At 35.8% G+C, this 25,075-nt stretch overlaps 1 protein-coding gene across 4 annotated transcripts in view; it reads right to left on the bottom strand.

The window, feature by feature from the left end:
• Positions 1–1,632: 1,632 nt before the first annotated feature.
• Positions 1,633–25,075, bottom strand: part of LOC119082602 (uncharacterized protein C18B11.02c-like) — a 331,234-nt gene continuing 307,791 nt past the window's right edge. For all 4 annotated transcript variants that reach the window (XM_037192162.1, XM_037192163.1, XM_037192159.1 and 1 more), the window contains 7 exons: positions 22,666–22,753; positions 16,073–16,293; positions 13,528–13,718; positions 8,495–8,719; positions 8,207–8,373; positions 3,745–3,900; positions 1,633–1,974 (listed from right to left, as the gene is read on the bottom strand). In XM_037192162.1, coding sequence (XP_037048057.1) covers positions 1,900–1,974; positions 3,745–3,900; positions 8,207–8,373; positions 8,495–8,719; positions 13,528–13,718; positions 16,073–16,293; positions 22,666–22,753 — 1,123 coding nt within the window. In that variant the 3' untranslated portion in view covers positions 1,633–1,899. The remainder of the gene's footprint in view (positions 1,975–3,744; positions 3,901–8,206; positions 8,374–8,494; positions 8,720–13,527; positions 13,719–16,072; positions 16,294–22,665; positions 22,754–25,075) is intronic.

The raw sequence follows: 25,075 nt of genomic DNA, 5'->3' as shown, positions 1-25,075 counted from the left end.
CGAATTATGGATTGAAGAATCCAGTGTAGATTCAAGTCGTTGCGTTCTTAACCAGAACGTTATTGCAAAGTGGATCACAATGGTTGCCCAATACTCATGGATTAACACATTAGAAACCTGCCACCGACTAACGAGATGGCGAAGGCAAAGGTGCCAGAGCACCACTCATGACAATAGTCACTCAATCATCATCGCAATCGACCAATGGTACAAAACTTTATTTTACCTGGAAGCCAGACTAACTCCAGGGGTGGCGTTATCTAATATGCAGAACAATCACCAAACGGTGTCTTTAGGTACTTTAGGAATGGAATGACGTGACTTGGACAATCGTGTAATTTTGATGTTAATTTTTGAAAAAATAAATTTCGCAATTTCTTCGTTTTTGACCTTGACTCAAGATTTGTTCCTTGTTTGTCTCCTAGAGTGTTTTTTGCTTTTTGTCGGTTCCTTTAGTGTGACAACTTTGTGCTGTTTGGAGTTTACAAGAACTCTTCGAAGTGCGAAGTTCGAGTGGTTGTAACAGGATGCGAATTCGAGTTTCTCATTTAAGTGTTCTTGCAACCTTCGGGTGGCAAGTAAAAGACTGTTTTGTTGAATGGTACAGCAGACCTTCTTAAAAAATTTTAATTTTCAATTTCAAACTTCTTGTGCTTAACACTCAAAACCAACAAACATTTCTAATTATTGAATGTAGTGTAACAATATGACAAAAAATGGTCTTATGAGGGACTGATATACGCGTGTACGAGCCTCAAATCAAATGCAGCGCATAATCTCTCCACCAATGACATAAAAGTGTCATTAAATCATTGCTCTCCACACAAACGAAGTAAATGTAGTGTCGCGTTTCACAAATTTTGTTGCTAAAATCTCGGTGTTTTCTTTCAAAAAAATATATTTTTCCTCTCTTGTTCACATTTCACTTTCAAATCTTTTTTTTTATTTAATTTAATTTCTAACAAATGGACCCTGCCAGTTTGATTACTCACTGTCTTTAATTTCTTAAAACATCTAGCGCAAGTCTAGAAAAACAAAATCAAGCGTTAAGTAAATGTGTTTTTTTTTTGTTTAAATACGTTTAATGATATTACACTTAAGTTTTGCTTGGTTTTCTATTTTTTTTTAAATTTTACTTCTTTTTTTGATATTTTTTTTTATTAATTTTACATTTAAATATTGTCTTTTTATATGGATTCGATTCGTTTGAAATCATTTCAAATCAAACAACAATCGATTCATTTCTCTTAAAAATATTTTCACTTAAAATAAAATCGAAAATTTCTTTTGATGTGAAGCAATTCATTTTTTGATACGATTATATTAGGCGCAAAATTTAAGAGCAATGAGTAGCACCCTAAAGTCATATAGTCTACATTTGGACGAAGTTTATTATATTTTCCATGAATTCATCAAAAGTCGAAAGAGTGGCTTTATGATTTCAGCGTGCTGTACATTGCTCTTATTTTAAAAAAAATAACAAAAGTCCCTTTTCAATTCTATTGTTTTGAATTTCTTTCAGAAAAGAAAAAAATGCAACTTAGAGAACGAGCAAAAAAAAATCCGACAAAATTAACTAACATAGAATCGTCGAGGAAATATTTGGCAAATCAAAATAAAATGAAAATTAAATCAAAAATCGAATTTCTCCTTTTATTTACAAAGCAGTTTTTACCTTGGACTAATTATGTTAATCTTAGTCTAATTTATGAAACAATTTCTTTTTTTTTTCTTTTACTACGCAATTTCTTAACCTTATTCTTTTCGAAAATAAGTTCAAATATCTCAATAGGATGTGTATTGATTGAAAATATGATAAATTAGTTCGAATAAAAGGAGGAAAACTAACCAAATTTTCATCAAAAATTAAAGTTTAAGGTTAAGCAATTTAACGATTACCTATTCACAGTCAGTATCAATCCAATCTATGCTTGCCCAGTCTGGAAGATCTGTTTCGTACTCCCAACCAGGTCCCTGTTTAAACAAAATGATAAAACACAAAACATTAGTTGGAGTGTGGGGTAATTTTGAGCTTCTTTAATTACAGTGAACGACATCTCAAATGTCTCACTGTCATTTTTTTCAGAGAATGTCATTGTGAATTTGCAATGACACAATAAAATTCTCAGAAAAAGTTGACAGTGAGACATTTGAGATGTCGTTCACTGTACAGACAATTATTGAGAAATAACGGTAGGCTACTTTGGATGCTGCGAAAGTAATTCATTACACGATATAACAATTTTGTGATAAAAGCAAACTTAAAGGTGTGTTTTTGAGCAACAAGCTTTGGTAACTGTATTTTTAACAGTTCGCCTTCGGCTCGGATATACAACTACACTTGTCCAAAAACAGTTCCTGAAGCTTATTACTGAAAAACGCACGCAGACTCAGAGCATCATAAAGTTGTTTCCAAATTAATGAAATACGTAGCAACATCCAATGCATACCGGTTTACTACATGCCCCACGGGAAAGTTGATTTTCACATAGAAAAATGGACCGAAAATAGTTGACATGACGTAATGTATCATTTTCGCAGGGGGAAAATTGCTGTTTAATGATCAACATTCACTTGTAACAGGCAGTAAAAAGTAATAAGTTCAGTGAACACATTTGTACAATGTCAGCTATTACAGTCGGCCGTCTCTGTTATAAACTATTAAAATTAGATCCTAAAGAAGAGTCTTGCAATGATATGCTCATATGTCATGTAGCAATGGATACTTGAAGTTTGTCATTTGCGTTGGTGTCATTACTCAACAGTGGAATCAACTTTCGTCGCTTTTATGTGCACCATTTTATCACGTACAATTTTCCACTTATTTAACCACTGAGATGCATTGCCATCGCACCAGAGTAATGCTGGCGACAACAAGTCATTTCAGTAGTAGCTTGAAGCACTTGAAACATTCACATCCACTTCTATTTAACATATGAACACAATGCACATCTCGAGTTGGCAATATCTTATGTCATCAACCTAGAGAAACTAGGCTCGTTACTTGAGGCACCTAATAGTTGGCTGGGGAAACTGATATTGTTTGATTTCCACAGAGAAAGACTTCAAACAGAAGTTTTGTCTGTGTTCTGCATGGTTGTTACAAACATTATTTCTTAAGTAATGATGGGTCGAATGTAAAGGAATTTAGTTTATGTAAATCACTTTGGTAAAACTGCCTCCATTGGGCAGCCAAAAGATTATTTCGTGACACGAAAACTTATATGCCTTCACAATGTTAATCCACAATAATTGTGATTTCAGTCACATCCTCAACCTTCAGCCTGCCATTCAATTATTCTAACGTAACGTTCAATTGTTGTGAATTACCCAAACATTTGGCAAATGTTTTTATTTAAGAATATTGTCCCCATAAAAAGCATAAAAATGTTTCAAAGGGAACCAAAAATGGCATCCCAATAAAGCCTTTTCTGCATTCCATCAGAACAACAAAATTCCTTCAAACTCCAATCTCGTTTCTGTTCGTCAATATTTTTCTCTCATATGTTCTTTACGAGATTTTTGGTATATTTTAGATCTATCGAGCTACCATAACATTTTACACAATAAAAACAAGCCCAAGGTTTTTGTTGTACATATAGATCGGAGTATTATAATATACATGTAGTGAATCCGAGCGACAACAACAAAAAAAAAGAAGAAAGCGGAATACACAGAGAGAAAAATTGGATATCTTTCTATAAAATGGAAAATGTCATATAAAACTTCATGGTTAATACTTACCCTATATTTCCAAGCATGCAGATACATAACCAAATCTTGTGGTTTTGGATCCCTGTACCGAACTTTGCACTCATAACAGTGCTTATCGGTTGACATTTTGTCGAGGTTGTAAGTAAGGTCTGGTGATTCATGGCCGGTTTGTGTGGCAACAGTTACCTTTTTTTTATACATTTTTATTTTTTATTTTTCCAGTTGTGTGTGCGGGTGGTATGATGTGGTGAATGGAAATAAGAAAAGAAAATTGTAAATTTTTAGTTCAAAAGGCATAATATGTCTATGGAAATGGGATCGATGGGTTCAATGGAACTATAAACATAAATAAAATTGCAAAAAAAAAAAAAAAATCTTGATATGCGATGATGTAAAGGGTCGATATTGGATTGTATTTTAAATTTCGTTATAATCTTGAATGGTTTTTAGTAGTTCGATGTTGGAATTTACTTTATGTGCTGGGTGTATTTTCAGTCGGGTTTTTTTTTTGCTCTCGGATTAGTAAGGATGGGGAACATAATGTTGATGATGGTAAATGCGACGTTAAGCGATCTCTTTTTTTGAGTTCAAGTGAAGTGTACTAAAACGAACAACATTTTTATTGGAATTACATGAGCGATCCGTGGTTTATAGGCTCATTGTTAAGAGAATTTTTACGGAGCCATTAATCCGGGATTTTTGTCTATATTCAGTTTTAAGGGCCTGATGGCAGTGTTTTGTATAGTGGCTGATGCTAACTTTTATTTAAAAGTTTTTTTTTTTCATGAATGAAAAGCTCGGATGAATGAGACGATTACAATTGTGCACATAAGCTTCTGAAGCGTTGACTTTAAATTTTTGGAAGCTGAGTTTTGTTTTATTCGTAGGTACAGTTAATACGGCATGAATAATGGACGGTACGTTTGGATTTTTAGGAAATTCAGCGATTTAAACAGGGAACTATTGGATGGGATTTGGACGATTTGCACTATTGTCAAAAAAATTTCAAATTTGTGGTGGTTGAGGGCGTCTATACTATATCGTGTCGATGGGTAGAAAGCTAGTTTTTTGCGCGGACAGTGGTACACCAAATATGTTCTCATGTAAAGAAATTTTTGAAAATTTGCTTTAAAATATCCGTTGTAAAACTTCTGATGTTGTATTTGGTGCGTGCGTACACACTACACACTGTGTACTAACTTATTAACTCAACAATTAATGAGAAATGAAACAAATATCTAAAATCAACCTTTCACAAACAGCAAGCCATCATTTTATCGTAACCTGATCTACTACTTCGCTTGTTTAAAATATTTTGAGGACGGTAGATCTATCGCGAATTTTAGTCTGATTGAAATGAAGGCGCCAAGCGAAAAGCCTGAGATCTACCGTCCACAAGCGACACGCATACAATTTTTCATCCAAAGGACCGAAAGCAGGAGAAAAATCTCAAAACACCCTCATTCTCTGTCCTGTTTCATGAAACATCTTTTACTTCATTTCTTTTAACATTCGTTTTAATATAAAACAAGGCATCAGAACAGTCGGAGCGTTTGCTGCGACTAAGCCCCGTACAACCCGTAATCCTATTTCGTCCGCAACCATAATAGGTACGTCCGTAGCCCTAATAAGCCCAAAACCCTAATACGTCTACAACCCTCTAATGCGTCTGTTACCAAAATGCAAGTCAAGTTGGGCATGGTCAAATTTACTGAAACTGTTCATTTTTAAAATTGCGCATAACGCAATTACGAAAGCCCGTACGAAGTACCTCTCAAATAAAACCAACAATTTACGACATTATTTTAGAAACCCAAAATTTTTTGCCAACTTTCCATTGGGTATTCAATTACCTCTCAAATAAAACAAAAATTAGCGAAATCGGTTGAGATTTACTCGATTTATGTGCAAAAAACACTTAGGGCCGATTAACGACCTTTGAGCCCTTCCAACAAGCCCACGTTGCATCTTACCCAAAAACAATGTTCAGCAACTTTGTTCTACTCGTCAATACCTTTCATTTGATATATCACAAGCAGCTATTGCGTGCGTATTTCGGTAGATATCGTCGAAAGACTGAAAAACACCTATAGGGCCCTAGCTCTGGAGGGGCCTACCCTACCATGCCTATTTTCGAACTTGACCTTACTTTTGTCGATACCAATCGGGGAAAAAAAAGAATTTTGAAAAAAGGTTGTGATTTACTCAAGCTAGAGGGGTCACGGACGGATGGACGGACATTTTTAGACCCGTACGAAGTACTGGGGTCTTATAGGTTTACGCATACGTTTGTAACACGTCGAATTGGACTCCCTGAGTAAGGGGAAACCTATTGTGGTTGTCTAGAGATGCCAAATCCGCGAAAAAAAATGTCCGTCTGTCTGTCCGTCTGTCTGTCTGTCCGTCTGTCTGTCTGTCCGTCTGTCTGTCTGTCTGTCCGTCTGTCCGTCTGTCCGTCTGTCTGTCTGCACGATAACTTGAGTAAAACGCATCCGATTTTGAAAATTCTTTTTTTTTTCCGTTTGGTAATGTCAAAAGACAGGCTAAGTTCGAAGATGAGTGATTTTGGATCGACACCTCCCGAGCTGTGGCCCAATAAGTGCTTTACGGTTTTTCGAAGATATCTCCGGACATTTAAACGTTAAACTTGTAAGTGATACGTCAAATAAAAGGTATTTACAATACCGATGGACAAAAAAAAAGTTTATGGAAATCGGATGACCGACTCGTGAGTTAGACCCCTTGGTGTGGAACAGGCACAGGGCGGCAAGCAGTTTTTGCTTGTAGGTCGGCCACATTTGAACATATTTCGTCTGTTTTAGCTTTATTAGATAGGTATTGACCGTACCAATCAGGGAAAATTTTTTTTATGAAATTATGTTCTCCGGAGCGTGAGCTAGGTCTCTTGGAGTGAGCTCTTATCTGGCTACTCGGCCGTACAGTGAACGTGGAGTATTTTGTCAATATCTCGAGTAAATTTTGACCGAATTTCATGATTTTTTTTTTGTTTGAAAGGTATTAACGAATGTAAAGCGTCGGTACTATTTCCGGTCTCCTAACAAAATGGCTGCCGGCGGCCATATTGGATTTTAGTAAAAGTGAAATATATTGGGGAAAATGGTACTAAGAAAGTTTTTGTTAACAGAGAGGTAATTGGTTATGTGTGTGAGGTTTCAGGTATCACATATGTGGACTTCTATATATCTATATACAGCTATATTGAGCAATATACAGGCATATAGAACTATATAATAGCATATTCCTCTGTGAAATGTTTATTTACAGTGAAATATAGGTAAATATAGCGGTATATAGCTGTTTAAATAGGAATTTTTGAAATTTGACTTCGTACGGGCTGTCTATATTGCCTCCGGCAATTTATTTGTTGATGATAGCAAGGCAAAGAGTGGATAATGCAAGTGATTTTAAAGCTTTAGCTTTTCAGCAGAGAAGAAATGAAGAGTTTCACATTAAAGGCTTTTGATACGAATAGGTGTTTCGTACGGGTCGGCGTTAGCTATGTTTTTTATTGCGGATTCGTCATCTATTAACATAACCAAATGCTTTGCCCTTACTGTCTGCTTCCAATTCGACGTGTTACAAACGGCATATTAATCTTATAAGCCCCCAGTACTTCGTACGGGGCTAAAAAGGACACTAGCCAAACAACTGTTATTGGTATCGATAACCAGATAGACCAGATAGATTCAAATGGTAACGCGTATTGGAACATCACCTTAAAAGGCAAACCTCTATCTCCACAATTTTATCATGACTTCTTTCCAGCTGCTGGAAGTTGATCACATTTGATTCATTTTTGTTTCATTTCCCTAACGTATCTCATTCCGACACACAGCGTACACCATCATGTAAAATAATGAACCCCAGTCCAGAATAACAAACATTGCTTTCGAATTGAAACTACGGTCTCTCTGGAAGTAATTGCCGAGTCCCACTTCAAATGTGTTTTCCAATAATAACAGAAAACAATGTGGATTTGAAAGCTAACATCGTACACTCTGCTCACACATGCACCATTTGACTTTAAGATTTCTTTGAAATTTTTCATTTTTTAGAGTGGAAAATGTTTCGTAAAATTTTCCCATGAGATCGGAATGATAGCTGGAGCAGCAGCAGCAGCAAAAAAAATACGGAATGGTTCTCTTCATGTTCGGAATTTAAAAAACTATAACAATAAGTGATACAGCAAGAGAGCTATTGTACTGATTCACATTCGTGTTTAATCCTTAAGGAGCCCGACTTGACTTGTTCAAGCGATATGAAGTTTATAAGGTCGGTAGCACTGCAGATGTAGATGTTTGAATAATAATGAAGTTGATTTTATATTATACTGTAACTGTGCTCGTTAAGCTAGACTCTATTGGAGTAATGTTACGACTGGTACGGGGGAATTTATTATTATCGTTGGATGATGCTGATGAAACGGAAAGGTAAAAAGAAAAAGAAAATCGTTTAAGTAAATGGTACTAACCTTAAGATGTGGCTTTGTCGATGCTGAACAACTTGTTGATGTTGACACCGATGCACACATATTGTCTAACGAATTGTCAATGTCTAATGATGCCGGCCTCGGGCTATCCGAACACGGTGATTCCTCTCGTGAAATGGAATCCAAATCATCGTCACTCAGCATTGTACCTAAACGAACCGAAACATAATACGCCAACGATCAATAATTTGACGAGCAAATAAATTCACACCAGCCAGCAAATACTAATAATCAATTTCGAAATTCAAATATAAAGCAGAGAACACTCACCCTTGCTAACTAAAACCCCTAAGCTATCGTCTGAATCAGCTTTCATTGGCTTGAACAGCGACAATTCCGAATCACCATCAATTCCCAACCAATTTTCTGCATTATGAATATTTATCAAATCTCTTACAAGTTGGTCGTCGGTTTTGCCACCAATATCACCACCCCGTCCCTTGGCTGGCCCAAACACTTCGTGATTGTAGAGTGGGTCATTTACAACCGGATAGCCTGCGTTGATTTTAAATGAAAAGACGATGAGAATTTGTCTTTTTCTTTTTTTGGTTTGTTGTTATTGCAATGTATAGAATAGCGCGGTGAGATATAATTTGAATCAGACGAAGCGAGTTTGTTTTATCGTCAAAAAAAAAAATCATAAAATTTTTTCCCGATATTCCATAAATTCAACGAAAAGCAAATCAATGAATTGAAAATTGAATAAATTTTCGTAGCTCATGCTCATATCGACTGTACCGCTGAAGACATAAAAGTTTTTTTTTTGAAGGATTTGGATGAAATCGAATCTCGATGGATTAGATTCGTAATGCATAAGTTTCGACGTTTCAAATCAACAGTCGTTCGAAACAATAATCAGCATTCGGAAAATGTTTAAAGTTAATATTTACTTCTGAACCAAGATTTGAAATTGTTTCGGTTCTCGAATTCAATTTTATTCGTAATGACCGTAATGGTCATGATCGTGGCATGGGTAACGTTGAAATTCGCACACAATAGTATCGACCGATTTATGTTTATGTTTCGTCGACAGTTTGGTTTAATCTCAGACGATAAAATTGGAAAGTTTACTTCTGAAAACGAGGGGGTACCCACTGTGGAATTTTTGGATATGATTGGAATTTGTGAAATTAAAAGAAATTTTGGAATTTAGATTTAGAGTGGAATTTTCGGAATAGAGTATTGGAATTGCTGTGACAGATTTTTTGCCAGTGGTTTTACCCCCTTGTCTGAAAATATTGTGCTTTTCAGTTTTTCCATTTTTTGCTATAGTTCACCCCTTAAGAGTGATATCGCCAAAACTTGAACCAATTTTGGTGAAAATAAATACAATGGTTCGGCGATCCAGGCAAGCTATAGCTCGTTTGAATCGTCTTTCAATTCTAAGAAATAGGGATCTTTTAGTTTTTCTGTTAGTTTCCCATTTTCTGAGTGAACTCTTGAAAAGTCATAGCATGTTAAGGGGTGGTGAAAACAGTTTTTTTGTGATAGCTCAAGATAGAAATGTTTCTAAAAGTTGAAAATTTGTAGGAATATAGGCCTTGGGCAGACCTACATAAAGAGTATAATCATCGGTATGGGCCGCCACCCGTTCTAGACCTATGACTCAAAATATGGTGAATGTTTGGACAGTCCTACTGGCTTGCAACAGAATTTATCCGCGGAACTGACTATAGGTTGTTGTAGCTGGACTTACCCTCTTTCATTCCACATATAAAAAACCCCAGATAAATTCTGTTGCAAGCCATAAAGTTAGTTGAAGTAAAATGTCGCTCCAGGAGACCCATATTTTTCAGTGTTTTAACTTGTTTTTTGTCTTCAAACAGGCTGGAGCGATGGGAATGAAATAAACTAAATCAAAATTACATGTTCAGCTCGAAATTGTCCTGAACCGAGCGATCACTGGTCTTAAAAAGTTTGCTTTCCTCCTACTTCGTAGTAGGTGGAAAACCTCATATCTTTGACTTCACAAAATTAACAGAAACTCATTGGCTTGCTACGAATATAGGTTGATTGTAAAGTAGAGATGTGCACCGTCCATTTACATATAAAAAACGTGATTTTACACACATTTCCATATTGTGTGACCTCTTGTGAAGCACAAATTACATCTTGAGTGGCCATTTATTGACTGTAAACGAACGCTGCGCATCTCTGCTTTACAATAATTGCCTATATTTGTAGCAAGCAAATGAGTTTCTGTTCATTTTGTGAAGTCAAAGATATGAGGTTTTCCACCTACTACGAAGAAGGAGGAAAGCAACATTTTCAAGACCAATGATCGCGCGGTTCAGGACAATTTCGAGCTGAACATGTAATTTTGATTTAGTTTATTGCATTCCCATCGCTCCAGCCTGTTTGAAGACCAAAAACAAGTTGAAAACACTGAAAAATATGGGTCTCCTGGAGCGACATTTTACTTCAACTAACTTTATGGCTTGCAACAGAATTTATCTGGGGTTTTTTATATGTGGAATGAAAGAGGGTAAGTCCAGCTACAACACCCTATAGTCAGTTCCGCGGATAAATTCTGTTGCAAGCCAGTAGGACTGTCCAAACATTGACCATATTTTGAGTCATAAGTCTAGAACCGGTGGCGGCCCATACCGATGATTATACTCTTTATGAAGGTCTGCGAAAGGCCTATATTCCTACAAATTTTCAACTTTTAGAAACATTTCTATCTTGATCTATCACAAAAAAAACTGTTTTCACCACCCCTTGACATGCTATGACTTTTCACGTGTTCACTCCGAAAATTGGAAATTAACAGAAAAACTAAAAGATCCCTATTTCTTAGAATTGAAAGACGATTCAAACGAGCTATAGCTTGCCTGGATCGCCGAACCATTGTTTTCAAATTGGTTCAAGTTTTGGCGATATCACTCTTAATCCCAGCCTCACATTTTTACTAAGTAATAGAATTATGGCATAAGTCCTGTCGAAATCACTTTTTGATGGCAGTTAGGATAAACAACATTATTCGCTAATGCAAAAATATTTCTTAGCCGGTAAAAATACTCTCTCACAACGAATAATGGAAAACTTTCTGTCGAAATAACCTTGAGATATCGAGAAAACTTAAACAAACTTTGAAACGAGAATATTTTCGATACAACGTGGTATGGCTCAACGAATGTATAAGTCCCACATAATAAATTCTCGAAATGGCAAAGATTGTGGGTGGCAAGGTAGTGAAATAGTTTTTTTTTAGATCATTAGTTAGAAAGAGGCAGTAATGTTTATAAGGTTACAGAACTGCGTGAATTTGAGCACGGGCTGCAGTCGATATAGGCATTATATGAACGAGAGATAATACGACATGGAAAAGAAAAACATAGGCAAAAATGCCTGCGTTGGTAACACCGATTTTGAGCTAGTTGTATGTCAAAATTGTATGACACGATGGTGTAATTTTGCGCTGCAGCGCTGTTGGCTCTACATCGTCTGACATTAACTTTTTCATTCTAACAAAAAATTGCCAACTTTGGGCTTCAAAAACAGAGATCCCGTGAGTTTTTTCAACTTGTTTTCAAAAAACGTCTCTGCAATGGATTCTCTATGAGATTACCTGTTCAGACATACCTCACACGATGTATTATGTCGTGATTTGCCGATTTCGTTTGCAAATAAAGTTGAAATTTTTGGTTGAAAAGTCTTAGTTGGGTAAGGCTCGGAAGGGGTCGGGTTCGGTCAGACCGGAACCCGAACCTGAACTAAGAATTCGGGTTCAACCCGAACTTGACCCGAACCCGAATTTGCATTTCGGGTTTGACCCGAACCTGATCTGAACCCGAGATCTTCAAATAAATCAAGTCCGGTTCGGGTTAACCCGAAATTTTTGGCCTTTTTTAGTGTAAAATTTTCGGGTCACCCGAACCGGACCTGATCTATTTGAAAAATTCGGGTTCAGATCAGGTTCGGGTCAAACCCGAAATGGAAATTCAGGTTCCGGTCAAGTTCGGGTTGAATAACTTCTGGTTCGGGTCGGGTTCGGTTTGAACCAGAAAACGAAAATTCAGGTTCGGGTTGAACCCAAAGTCTTAGTTCAGGTTCGGGTCTAAAACCGGTTCGGGTCATAACTTGAACTGATCAGGTCAACCCGAACCCGTTCCGAGCCTTATAGTTGGGAACACTGACAGAGTTACCCTGCCCGAGTGAAGGCGAAGAACAACAACGTTCTTATGGTATTTCATAGCTGGACTCCTCAGCTATACACTACAGTTAGCAGCAATGTCTTCTGTTCCCAACTGCCCGAGATATCTGTCAACATTGTGAGCAATTTCATGCTACTACCCCAAAAATCAAAAATCAGCCTAGAGGCAAGGGAAAAATGAATTTTTAATTTTTTTTTTGCTGTTTCGGATTCCTTGGTCAATTCTGAGTACAGCCTGGGGCCAGGCCTTTTAAAATAAAAACAAAATGAAAATACGACCCACCCTATCTGACATGCAACTAGCATAAAATCAGTGTTACCAACGCAGATCTGTAAGCCTACGTTTTACTTCTACGTGTCTCATAATCTCTCCTTCATATAGGAGAGTTGAGTGCGAGGAGAGTGCGCACAGTGATGGTATGTTTTGGGATGCTTCAGAGATTTACAGTTGGCCACTCATACAAACAAAGCTGCTCATACGTCGTACGTCTTCATTCAGTTTTACCACTACAATGCGCGGGTGTATGAGTAGATCAACTGAAAACCAGCTGACGCTAATTCATGACTAAATTTCACTGACGTCGTCTGTAATGCTCTTTTCGCTACAATAAATAGATTAATCTCAATTTGACGGAAAATTCCTTCCTTCCCACACCGATTTGTTTTAACTCATTGCTTCACACCAATCTCGACGCCAATCCATTTTCATCGTATGAAGTGAAAAGCATTTTCAACCGTTTACGCAATTACTTTTATCATGTAAGCGGAAAGAGCGTAACAAGTGACCTACTCCAAGCACTGCACTTGGTTTTTAATTCCATATTTTTTTGCCTCTTTCGTTCTTCAAAAGTTAATGTTCCATTTCAACAAAAGCTATTAGTTTCGAGAGAGACTTTGTCAAATGCAATTTATTACTTTTGCCGTTTGCTTTTTACAGCATTATAATAACATCCTCCCACAATGCGGAACATTACATATAGACCCGTCGTATATAACTGAATTTACTAATATTTATGCTAGCGAAAAACTTTCGTTTTGAATTATAATGAATAAAGTTTGTTTTACGACTAAACGATGCATGGAACCATTCGATTCCATTGCAACACACACACAAATATCATTTCTACCCCATTTTCCAAGCACTTACCTAAAAACTGTAAATGAACTCTGATTTGATGCATTCGTCCCGTTCGTGGTTTGCATAAGACAACACTTGTTTTTCCATTGAAACCTAATTTTTGGAAAATTGTTGTACAGTCTTTACCCTTCGGTGAAACCTTGCATACGCCAATTTTATAACTAACTACTTCAATGGGTTCTTTGCATTCAATGCTGCCTCTGGAAAACGAGAAACATGGTTGAAATCGATTATTGAATGTAAAGCAAGCACACGGAAATAAACGTAAATATTTGCGGAATAAGGGAATCACATAAAAAATAACAATTTTCGTATTTCATATTTTATAAGTACATTTTCTGGCTGAAGTGAAACGTAAAATTGTTGGAAATGTAGTACTACGTCGAACCCCCTACAGTAATAATAATATTTTCTCAATTTTAATGTGCTTCGACTATAATACAAATAAACAGGACATCGAAAATCAATGTTATATTCCGTCTGCACACACACACACATAAAAAAATTGTTTTGCAATTTATGGAAACGATACTGATATCGGAAGTCATATTCAAAATTTTATTCAGTCAAATAAAATATGTAAGAAAAGGGAGAAAGGCTCTTTACGCCGTTACAAAAAAACAGCTGGCTATGCTCTCAGAACGACACACAATGAAGTTTATTTCGCAAAATTTGAGAAGAATTGAATAATTTGATAGCCATGGCCATTACATTTTACGTACTTCGTTCAATGCCACATGCGAAAAAAAAGTTGAAAGGAGCCGACTGTAACAGTCAATTCATATTTTGAATTCATTTATTCATTGATCACGATCTAACGATCGTTCAGAGCGGTGTATTGGTAATTCTAACAATTATGGGCGTTACGAGCAAGGTTCTGAAAAAACAGGGAAGCCACCACTGATTTGATAACCAAAACGGGTGCATTGGCAAGTGGCTTTCCACAAACTTAGACGAAAATTTTTTTTGTATTGTAGAAGAGATCAGCTGAGCCCGTCATTTCAATGCCAATCGACTTAGTGATTGTTCTAACCTGTTCGTTAATAACCTTGGATAGGTGTTGTCAAAAAGTAGGAGTTTGGATGTCGTTTATTGGCAGCCCCTAAATCTATCGACTTCCAATTCTTCTGCGTACTGTTATACAGTATTGTCCGCTTTTCCGTAATTACTTAGCTATTACTCTAGGTTTGAACGATAGGTTGATAAGGGTGCTTTGGAATTGGCATGAGAAGGGAAGTCTTAAGGGCAGATTTTGCCAATAACGGTCTGTTGCGTTCTCCGCTATCAAAATTTTTTCTCCGCCAATAACGGATTTGTTCCATGGTTTTTTACGCTCTATCGTCTCCACCAAGTTTTATTCGTTTACCATAGAAACTCAGGCGTCCGCTGATAGACGATTTTACAGATTCTGAAAATTTACCATCAGCGAACCGCCGAGCTATGTGGGAGGACAAAAAAAACTTTCGGGGATGGAAAGAGCCGGAAAAACTGTGGTACAAATCCGTTATTGGCGGAGAAAAAATTTTGATAGCGGAGAATTGACGAGGCTCTAAAGTTCAAATTCAACAAAATATGCCCTTAAAATAATCATCCGGCGGTATCCCAGAAAACTTATATTTTACTTTATGGCCACATGCAATAATGACGTCCACATTTCGCAGTGCTGCCAGCAGATTTAAATCATCGACAAAATTTCATTTTATGAATCAAATTTGTGTTTTACCCACAAATTAGTGGTCTATTTAGGGATAGAACGCACATTTGACTTCGTAAAATGCATTTTTGTCGAGTTATTGATGATTAAAAAAAAAACTGGCAGCACTGAAAAATGTGGGACGTCATTATTGCACGACCCCTTAATATTACAGCTTGTTTACGGGAGCCCTTCAGTTGAGCTGCAAACGTTAAGAGTGATATCGCCAAATCTTCAGGTGATTTTTTTAACTTTGGGAACAAGCGGTCAAAACTGTTTTCTGTGAAAAGCGTTCAAAAGTGAAGACATGTCAGAGGGTACCGAAACAGTTTTCGGCAATAACTCAAGAAAAAATTATTTTAAATTGTTGTAATGTTGTACGAATGTCGTCCTTGGAAAGACCTACAGGTAGAGTATACGCACCGCTTGGTGCTAGTAGATCCACGAGAGTTATGACTAAAAATATAGTGAATGTTCGGAGAATCCGCCTTCTCTGCAGCTTCGATGTTCCACGGAACTGAGTATGGGGTGTTGTAGCTGGCCTCACCCACTATCGTTCCACATATAAATGAACCCAGTACTTTTGGGCTGCAAGTCTACAGCAGTCTTGGAAAAAAAGTTGGTGTCAAATTGTAGATTTTTTCGTGTTTCCTAGAATTGAAAGACGAATCCAACGAGCTATCACTCATTAAAATCGGAGACCGCTTGTTCCACAATCACCTGAAGATTTGGCGATATCACTCTTAGGTTTAGTAAACCAGTTACGTAATCTACTATTTTTAGGCTGCGCCCCCTTCTTCCCGTATCATTTTTGTTCTTAGTTAAAAAAAATTTAATTTTAAGAAAACATTCTCAACTTACTCTGGAAATTCGCCTTCGACCCGACAAACATACTCTTTCTGCACTTGCCGATTGCGGATTTGATGTTCCATTTGTCGAGCTTTTTTCGGACTACGGCCGAACAGTAACAAACCCGATGTTAAACGATCCAGTCGATGGATCGTTCGTAAATTCTTTAAATTGTATTCTTTAGCCAGAATGAATACGACTGTATTATGACGGTACCGACCGCATGGATGAACCTGTAGATGAGACAAATACAATTTTGGCGTTGATTAGCCGGATGGTTTTGGCTGGGAAGAACGATATTGAATGCGTTGTTAATACGAATGGCAAACGGGAAAATCTTTTTTTTTATCGACAGAAAATGTTAATTCAGACATGAAATATAAATTAGCGCAGAGTTGACGTTCATTTTTTATTAGATTCGGTTGATTATAGCTTGGTGTTTCAAGTATGTGAAAATGGCACATTGTTGTTGCGACGATATAATATACACACACAGCAGATATAAGTGTAACAAAATTCGCCGATTTTTCGCGCGTTTTCTTCAAGTCTAATTTTATGAATGGTATCAGCAACACGTAAACACTTTTTTATTGCAAATTGGAAGTTATCTTAAATCAGTTCGCAGCCATAAATTTTAGTAGATCCGTGAAATTGTTACAACCGAACAGGGAAATAAAAAAAAACAATTTTTTGTTGCTGGAAGTGTTAAATGTGCGTAAAATTTCGTTTTTATTTTTTTGAAAAGAAAATCATCAAACGTTGACACCTTACGTAGTCTAACACAAATTCTGTTTTGTGAATGTGCGGTTGGTTGTCCACTTTTGACGAACAGAATTCACATCAAACACCCGCACCTTTTTTTCGCATTTCTTTGCTTGTCTTGACTATGAATGCTCGATTCAGAAAAGCCTTTCACAAATGTGTGCCTTCAAATTAACAAGCAATCTAAGCTAATCGACTAAAGGTCTTTCAGTCACTACCGAGGGTCACTACTTTCTTCGAATGATCTGTAATTATGCAGCTGTTCCGGAAAAGAATTAATAGAAATAGGTAATAGGGTGAATGGGACCTGGGACAACTGACGAAATACGTTCGCTTAACAGAACTTTATTTTTCTTGATCGTGCAAATGATGATCATTTGGACAAGAAAAGTAAGAGTAATTTCTTGAGGCTGTAGCGTTCTAATTCATTAGAGGTTGCACTTGGGCTAGGGAAAAATCTCCGAGTGTATTATCGTCGGGGACGATAATATCGTTTTTGAAACGATAATATCGTCGCTGTGGCGATATTATCGTTTTCTGTAACAATAATATCGTCCGAGCGACGATAATATCGTATTAGACGACAATAATATCGTTTTCCGGACAATAATATCGTTTTCTGTAACAATATTATCGTCTGTGCAACGATATTATCGCCCATGAAACGATATTATCGCCGATTGAAACGATATTATTGTTTTTGATACGATATTATCGTATCAGACGACAATAATATCGTTTTCCGGACGAAAATATCGTTTTCTGTAACAATATTATCGTCCGTGCAACAATATTATCGCACATGAAACGATATTATCGTCCGAGCGACGATAATATCGTATTAGACGACAATAATATCGTTTTCCGCACGATAATATCGTTTTCTGTAACAATATTATCGTCCGTGCAACGATATTATCGCCCATGAAATGATATTATCGCCGATTGAAACGATATTATTGTTTTTGATACGATATTATCGTATCAGACGACAATAATATCGTTTTCCGGACGATAATATCGTTTTCTGAAACAATAATATCGTTTTCTGAAACAATAATATCGTTTTCTGAAACAATAATATCGTCCTAGCAACGATATTATCGTCCATGAAACGATATTATCGCCGCTGCAACGATAATACACTCGGAGATTTTTCCCGTCACTGTTTCACTTGTTGACTACAGCATATTTTCGATAAATAACACCTGTAGGTCAGAGCATGTAAAACGCATTGGTCCAAATGCAATAAGATTTATTGTCATTTGCTGAAAAATTTACCGAAAAATTTCCGGTAAATTTTGCAGGGATTTGGACCACTAAGACTTTATTTGCCTAATTTACCAAAATTTACCGAATTTTACCGATACAAAAAAACATAAACTCGCTAAATTTCAGTCAATTTCGGTAAATTTTGGTAAGTTGCAGTAAATTCGGTAAACAAATTTACCACTAAGTGGTATGCACGGGTCTTAGTGGTCAAAATTACTGCAAAATTTACCAATAATTTTTCGGTAAATTTTCCAAAACATTTCGCCAGTAAACCTCATTGCATTTGGACCAATGCGATAGGATATCTCACGACAAAGTCTCCATTGTAAACCATTGTACTAGCAACAGTACGTTAATTTACATGCTCTGACCTGCAGGTGTTACCAAAGTTGGTAAATGGAAACTCTAACCTCATCTCCACTCCCCATCTGTAAATGGAGAACCGAGGCACAAGTATTAAACAATGTCTTTCTTACCCATATTGTACCATGAAAAATGAAGTTCTGCAAAGAAAAACCAGCAGCCCGTGTGCGAATAGCATACTATTCGCACCCGAGTGCGAATAATAATTTCATCGAAGGAAAACAAATTTGGTTCATATTCATCAGGTTAGCTCATTCAAACACGGGAAATGATGAATAATTCCCGTAATAAATCAAAGAAATTAAATTAGTAAAAATGAACAAACAATCGTCATTCCGCACACACTCTATTTCCGTAACGAAATTACAATTCCAAAGTCGAGTTAGACTATAGTCGATAGAAAATAGAAACAAAAATCCATTAATTTGTTCGGGATAATTCGGTTGTACTCAGTCGCATTACTCACCGGTACAGAGCATGGTTTGTCCATAACGACAAGGTCGTTGTCAAGATGGATTATTTTGATTGGATGATCTAAAACTGGCGTTTCATGCCTGTTATCGTTCGTTTGTGTATTCACATGTGCGTAACGAAAATATCCAGCCAAAAAAATGATTTGATTAAAATTTAAGTCAAAGGAAAATCTCTCTATCTACACGACCAACACAAAAAAACCTTTTCGTTTTTCTTGTTTTTTTTATTTTTTTTTTTATTTTTCTTGAACGAAATGCTTTGTTAAAGTTTTCGGAAAAGTCTTTGTACAGAATTTTCGGTTTACATAATTTTCATGACGAATGGTAAACAAAACTTCAATCATGAGAGAATTTTCGATAAGAAAATATATTTCATTTCAGTGATCACGCACACGAACATTTATAATTTCATATTCAAATAAAATCCAAATCCGAAAATTAATTAACGCAAATTACGGTCCAATTAGCGATAAAAATCTCTGATAAAATTCCCTTTTCACTGGCTTTAAGTTAATTTACTTTGAAAATCAAAGTTTTCCGACACAAAGATTTCCTATTTCGGGGGCTTTATACATTCAGATCATGTTTGTATTATACACTGAAATGGATCATTTTTCGATTATTAAATCATGACGAGCTTGTGTAGTGTTAAGTTGAGATAAGATTTGAAATTACAAAAGTTTTTTCGACCGTAAAAACTTCAAACAATTTTCACCATGCAATGTATACAGCTCTCGTTCTGCGTGTGTAGAACTTAGAGCACTATATATATATAGAACATCATACAAAAACCATAAACATAACTCCACCTCAACCATACGTGTGCCTTTTTCTTAATGAAAAACAAACTCATTAATTTTCTGATTAATATTTTATGTTTGCATTGCCATCATATCAAATAACGTCGATGAAACAAAATAAAATGGAAAGGAAAAAAAAAACAGTAGGGGAAAAATCTGTGTTATTAATAGCGTTTACCTAAAAATATCACCAATATCATCATCATCACTATGTCTATCATAACATACAAAAGAGGAATGTATAACCGAGAAGACACATTCCTTGAACAAAAAAAAAATTATTATCTTGCATGGTGGAAAAATTGGAAAAACATTCGCTTGTCAGTCTTAGCAGAATTTAATCAATCAGTATACATTCTCAGGATAAATGGGTATAGCATATCACTGAACGTGCACTTGTGTGTGTCTATATATATATATATATATAAAATATAATATACAGATTACCCCCCCACCTCCCCTATCTGTTTCACAAGTGTGTTGCTTGCTATTAGAAATGAAAAATTGTGTGCGAGTTCCGTTTTCGATCTATCTAAGAGTGAACGTTAGATTCAATGCTGCCTTTATGATGGGGATTCTGGTATTAACGGAAACAAACATAGGGAAAATATTTACGACTATATGTTACTATGTTCTGCTAATAAACAAATTTTTATGGAAATTGCTTGTCGATATTAATGGTACACATAAAATGTATTTATTCGATATTATTATGGATGTTGATCAGTCGCATTGTAATGCTCGGTATATATACCTCTCGGGAATAGTTACATTATCGCAATTGAATGTTAAAATTCCGCGCTAGACATTGCCAAGAAACGATGTGTAACGGTGAGGTTGTAAGAGGGTGCTACAAGTTATAGAAGTGATAAAAAGGAAGAGAGGAAAAAAACATCGAGTCGTTGACGATCAGATAAAATCGAATTACTTACGCTCATTCACTGTGTGTCGAATGGCTGATGAATTGGATATGCAGCATTACTGAAGCATAAACGGAGACTATATAGTCAATACACCCTCTCGATAAAATTAATTTTTTTTTCAGAAAAAAGTCTTATCGACAGATGACAAATGAGTCGGTTTTCAATGCAATGTTGACATCGAACACGACGAAACGGAACACAATTGCATTGCTTGCAGAAAGTACTGACACCAATTTGCAAAATGAATGGTTCAGAACTGTCGAAATGTGCGGTTAGCGTCGTAAGTGTAATGGAAAATGAGTTCTTATGAATAGCGTACTAGTCTCATATAGCTACGATTTCAAAACTACCAAATGTTCGTGAAATGTGCACTCTCGTATACCTGAAACGATTCGAGAAAACTCAGACACAAGCCTAAAGTTGAAAAATACTTTCAATTTATAGTCATGTGTTATCGACAACGATGTCAAGTAACAAGCACTGACAAGTGTTTTCTTATATTATACTAAAATGTAAAGAAAATACTAGATTTGATATCAAAAGGTAAGCAATAGTTGGCACAGAAGAAGTAGTAGATTAAATTGGAAGATCGATTTTAACATATAAAAGGCTAATGAACTTTGTCGTCTGGCAGGAATTGCAAAATCTGTTTATGTACAGTGCGATCAAAGCAGTGCGTAAATGGATTTTCATATATACTTTTGCGCATTAGTGTGTTTGGAAAAATGAAGATCCCACTCCCGTACATTAAATCTTGTGGCTACCTTGTGCCTAAACTGGAATTTTGCGCATACGATGTGTTGTCAACCTCGGCTTCGCCTCTGGTTAACAATTTTCACATCTATTGCGCAAAATTTCCATTAAGCACATTTCCACATGTTAGCAAAATAGCTATTGTACTGCACGTAGGCATCTAGGTCTTCGAGCTCTAAGCCAATTTTGTATAGACACAAAAGAAGAAGTAATATTCAATCATACGATTGAGATTAACATATAAAAGACTAATTGACTCTTACATCTAGCAGTCATGGCAAAATCTGTGTGTGCTACAAAGGGACATCTAGGCCTTCAATTGAATTTAGCCAAAAGTTCTAATGTCCAACACAGTTAATATCATCAACGAATTCATTGTGGACAACATGTAACTAATTACTACACAGTCCGTTGTCCTCTATGTCGCACATCCACATATATACTGTATGACTGACAATGTATATTGAAGCTGTTCAAGTGGATTCATTTTGTCGAAAAATATCATGATCAAAGGCATTAGAAAATCGTAGTTCACAGAGGTATGTACACAGTAAATATTGTAAAAAAACAGCAACGAACATATCGTGTAGCATATAGGAGAAAGAGCCTGCAATACAGGTGTAATTAAAAAGTAGGAATATATGCACAAAAAAGCTCTGCTGATCTATTTATATATGTGTGAGTATCTCTAAGCTGTAAAGCTTAATGAAATACAATTCATTTTATCCAAATGTTTCGATTTTAATTATAAACAATAATGCTCTCGCTCCAGTATTTTGTTTTTGGTGTAACTAGCATATATAGCACACCTGATTGAGTCGACGCTATTAATGTTTTTGCGCTGCACCAAACTATAATCACGTTAATCTACCCACAAAATGAATGAGTTGTACAGACATAATACTAAAATGATGAAAATGAAATTTACAACCTGAATGGACGAACAAAAATAAAAAAAAAATTGCAAAAATAAAATGTTGTGTTGGCCGGGAAAATGTAAATGAATGAAAAATATTCTTTGGTTCATATTGACGAATATGTTCAAATATCTAGATGTATGAATATTGCATGTGAGTTAATGTTTTTTCGGTTTTAATTTCGTTTGGTTAATTTTTTTTGTTTTTTGTTTTTACACTGGATAAGTATACTATTCTGGGTGGTTAAATGGGAAAAATATCAAATAAATTTTGTTGTAAAAAAATTCATTTATATTTTAAACAACATAAAAGAATAAAATGGCGGTCTCTTAAGCCACTTACTGGAATTGATGCTGGTTTATTTACAACCACAATATCATCGTCCATGTGCACTATTGCGATTGGTTGACTAGTGACTGGTACTTCATGTCTGGAAAAATTAAACACACACAAAATGATATAAAACAGGAAAGACAAAAAACCATTATCTTACAAGCTAAAAGTGTAAAGAGGGAAGGGAAAGTCTATTACTAAATACAAGCTTGAATAGGGAAAAAAGTGATGGAATTTGATTAAAAAAAATTTGGTATTATAAAGATTAATGTTTTCCTTTCTTCGTCGTTAAGTAGGTAGATTAGGTACACATACATTGGGTTTGAATATAGGGAACAAAAACGAAAATGTTTCATCTTACAAAAGTTGAAGCATTTTTTCCGATACTTTTTAAGTTAACGAAGTAAAAATATTGTTAAAAAAGTGCTGAAAGAACCACAATATAACACAATAAGGCTACTCAAAATATCAAGTTTAAGTAAAAATTGATGTTTTGAGTAAAAAGAAAAGGAAGATCAATTATCACTTGCTACGACGACTGCCATTTGTTATAGATAAGAACTTCAGGAATAAATGACAAAATACTGACTAATGCGGTCTTTAATAGCGGAACACATGTTAAACAAATAAAGTAAAAGATTTGAAATGTAATCCACTATGTAATACATTGAAAATACTTAGATCAAATGAAGTAGCAGATGGGACTGTTAAACTACTAATATGCTTGTCGTCTGTTAAACGAAACCAACCGTTGCATCTGTTGTTAACAATCTGTTGAAAATACAAATTAAGTACCAGATTCGTCAACTACTCCAGCGCGTGTGCAAATTATGTGTATCCGTGGTATCCAGGATATCGGAAAATTTTTGAATTTTTTTTTAGGATACCGGTAAATCGAATTATAGCTGCACAAACCAGCGGGAAATGTATGTAGCGGGAAGTCACTTTTACATTTTTTGATACCGGGAAATCCGGGAAATCTTGACTCGGATAACGGGAAGAAAACATAATTTGCACACGCGGTCTCTACATTTAACAACTTTGTTGAGATTTTGCACAATAATTCCAGTTCAGTTCAAGGTTTCTCTGCTGATCTTCTAGAATAGGGGCAAAATTGTCAAACTAATGCTATGTAGTGTACAATAAGATGTTAAAGCTTAAGATGAGGAAGGCGAAGTTATTGAATCAATTACTTCCTTTGAATCAATTACTTCCTTTGAATCAATTACTTCCTTTGAATCAATTACTTCCTTTGAATCAATTACTTCCTTTGAATCAATTACTTCCTTTGAATCAATTACTTCCTTTGAATCAATTACTTCCTTTGAATCAATTACTTCCCTTGAATCAATTACTTCCCTTGAATCAATTACTTCTTTTGATCTTAGTTTCAACATCTGTTCTTATGGTTTTGCACCTGAGACCTGAGTCAAGCTTTGCCATTTGGGTATCATGAGCTGCAAGATGAGAATCTACAAACTTTAAAAACCTTAACGACTTCTAATTAACAACCGGGACATTTTGTGAATAATGGAAGGAAGAGTTGGGAGTGAGCACTCCAGTAGATAAGTGAAGAAAATAGGCGAACAAAGTAGTGCCGCAAATAGACTTTTTCATTTGTATAATTACGCACTAGTGCGTAAAAGTGACACTTGTAACATGTGACATTTGTTATGACAACCGTCATTTACTTCGATAATTTAAAAAATTTACAAATGCTACACTAAGTCCGAATGATGGGGCTGAATTTTTGAAGAAAAAAAAACGATGCCCTTGGCTCAAGTCTGTGAACGGCTAAATCGTCAACGAAAATATCAATAGATTCCAACAGTTTTGATTGCAATATTTGTCGAAGTCAGCATAGGTGATGATTGATCTTAAAATTGTTCTTGGTAAACTATAGTCACAAAGAATCAGCAGTATTATTGTGTCTGTTCTCAACCTTCTGGTCCACTCACTACCATACACACATTTCAAACCTCTTACTTTACAAATGAAACATCTTCGACTGCAGTCTTGTAACTCCACTTCTAATTACATCTACTGGTTTGATTTTAGTATTTATTTATCGTCACTTATGTTAGTTGTTAGTATGGTATGTCAACAACATTTATTTACAAACAATGAACTTCCACCCAGTCGCTTTTATAGCACAACAACTGCATCAACAGTTGACCATAAATTTACTCGAAATTAAAGAGCATTCGAATACCATCAGCATCTACCCGAAAACCGAACGAAACGGCTCCATCATGCAATAAAGCAATCCAACCAACAACTGTACATTCGAACGTTATTTGCTCCCATAAAAAGCTTCATATTAAAACTTTTCAAATTACATGAAAAAGCTTCATGCTACACATCACACAATCCGATCAACCGATTCAATGTTGTCGACTAAAGTACAAACGAAATTTCG

The sequence above is a fragment of the Bradysia coprophila genome, unplaced genomic scaffold (assembly GCF_014529535.1).
Source record: "Bradysia coprophila strain Holo2 unplaced genomic scaffold, BU_Bcop_v1 contig_476, whole genome shotgun sequence".
Taxonomy (NCBI): domain Eukaryota; kingdom Metazoa; phylum Arthropoda; class Insecta; order Diptera; family Sciaridae; genus Bradysia; species Bradysia coprophila.
This window is presented reverse-complemented; position numbering and strand designations above follow the sequence as displayed.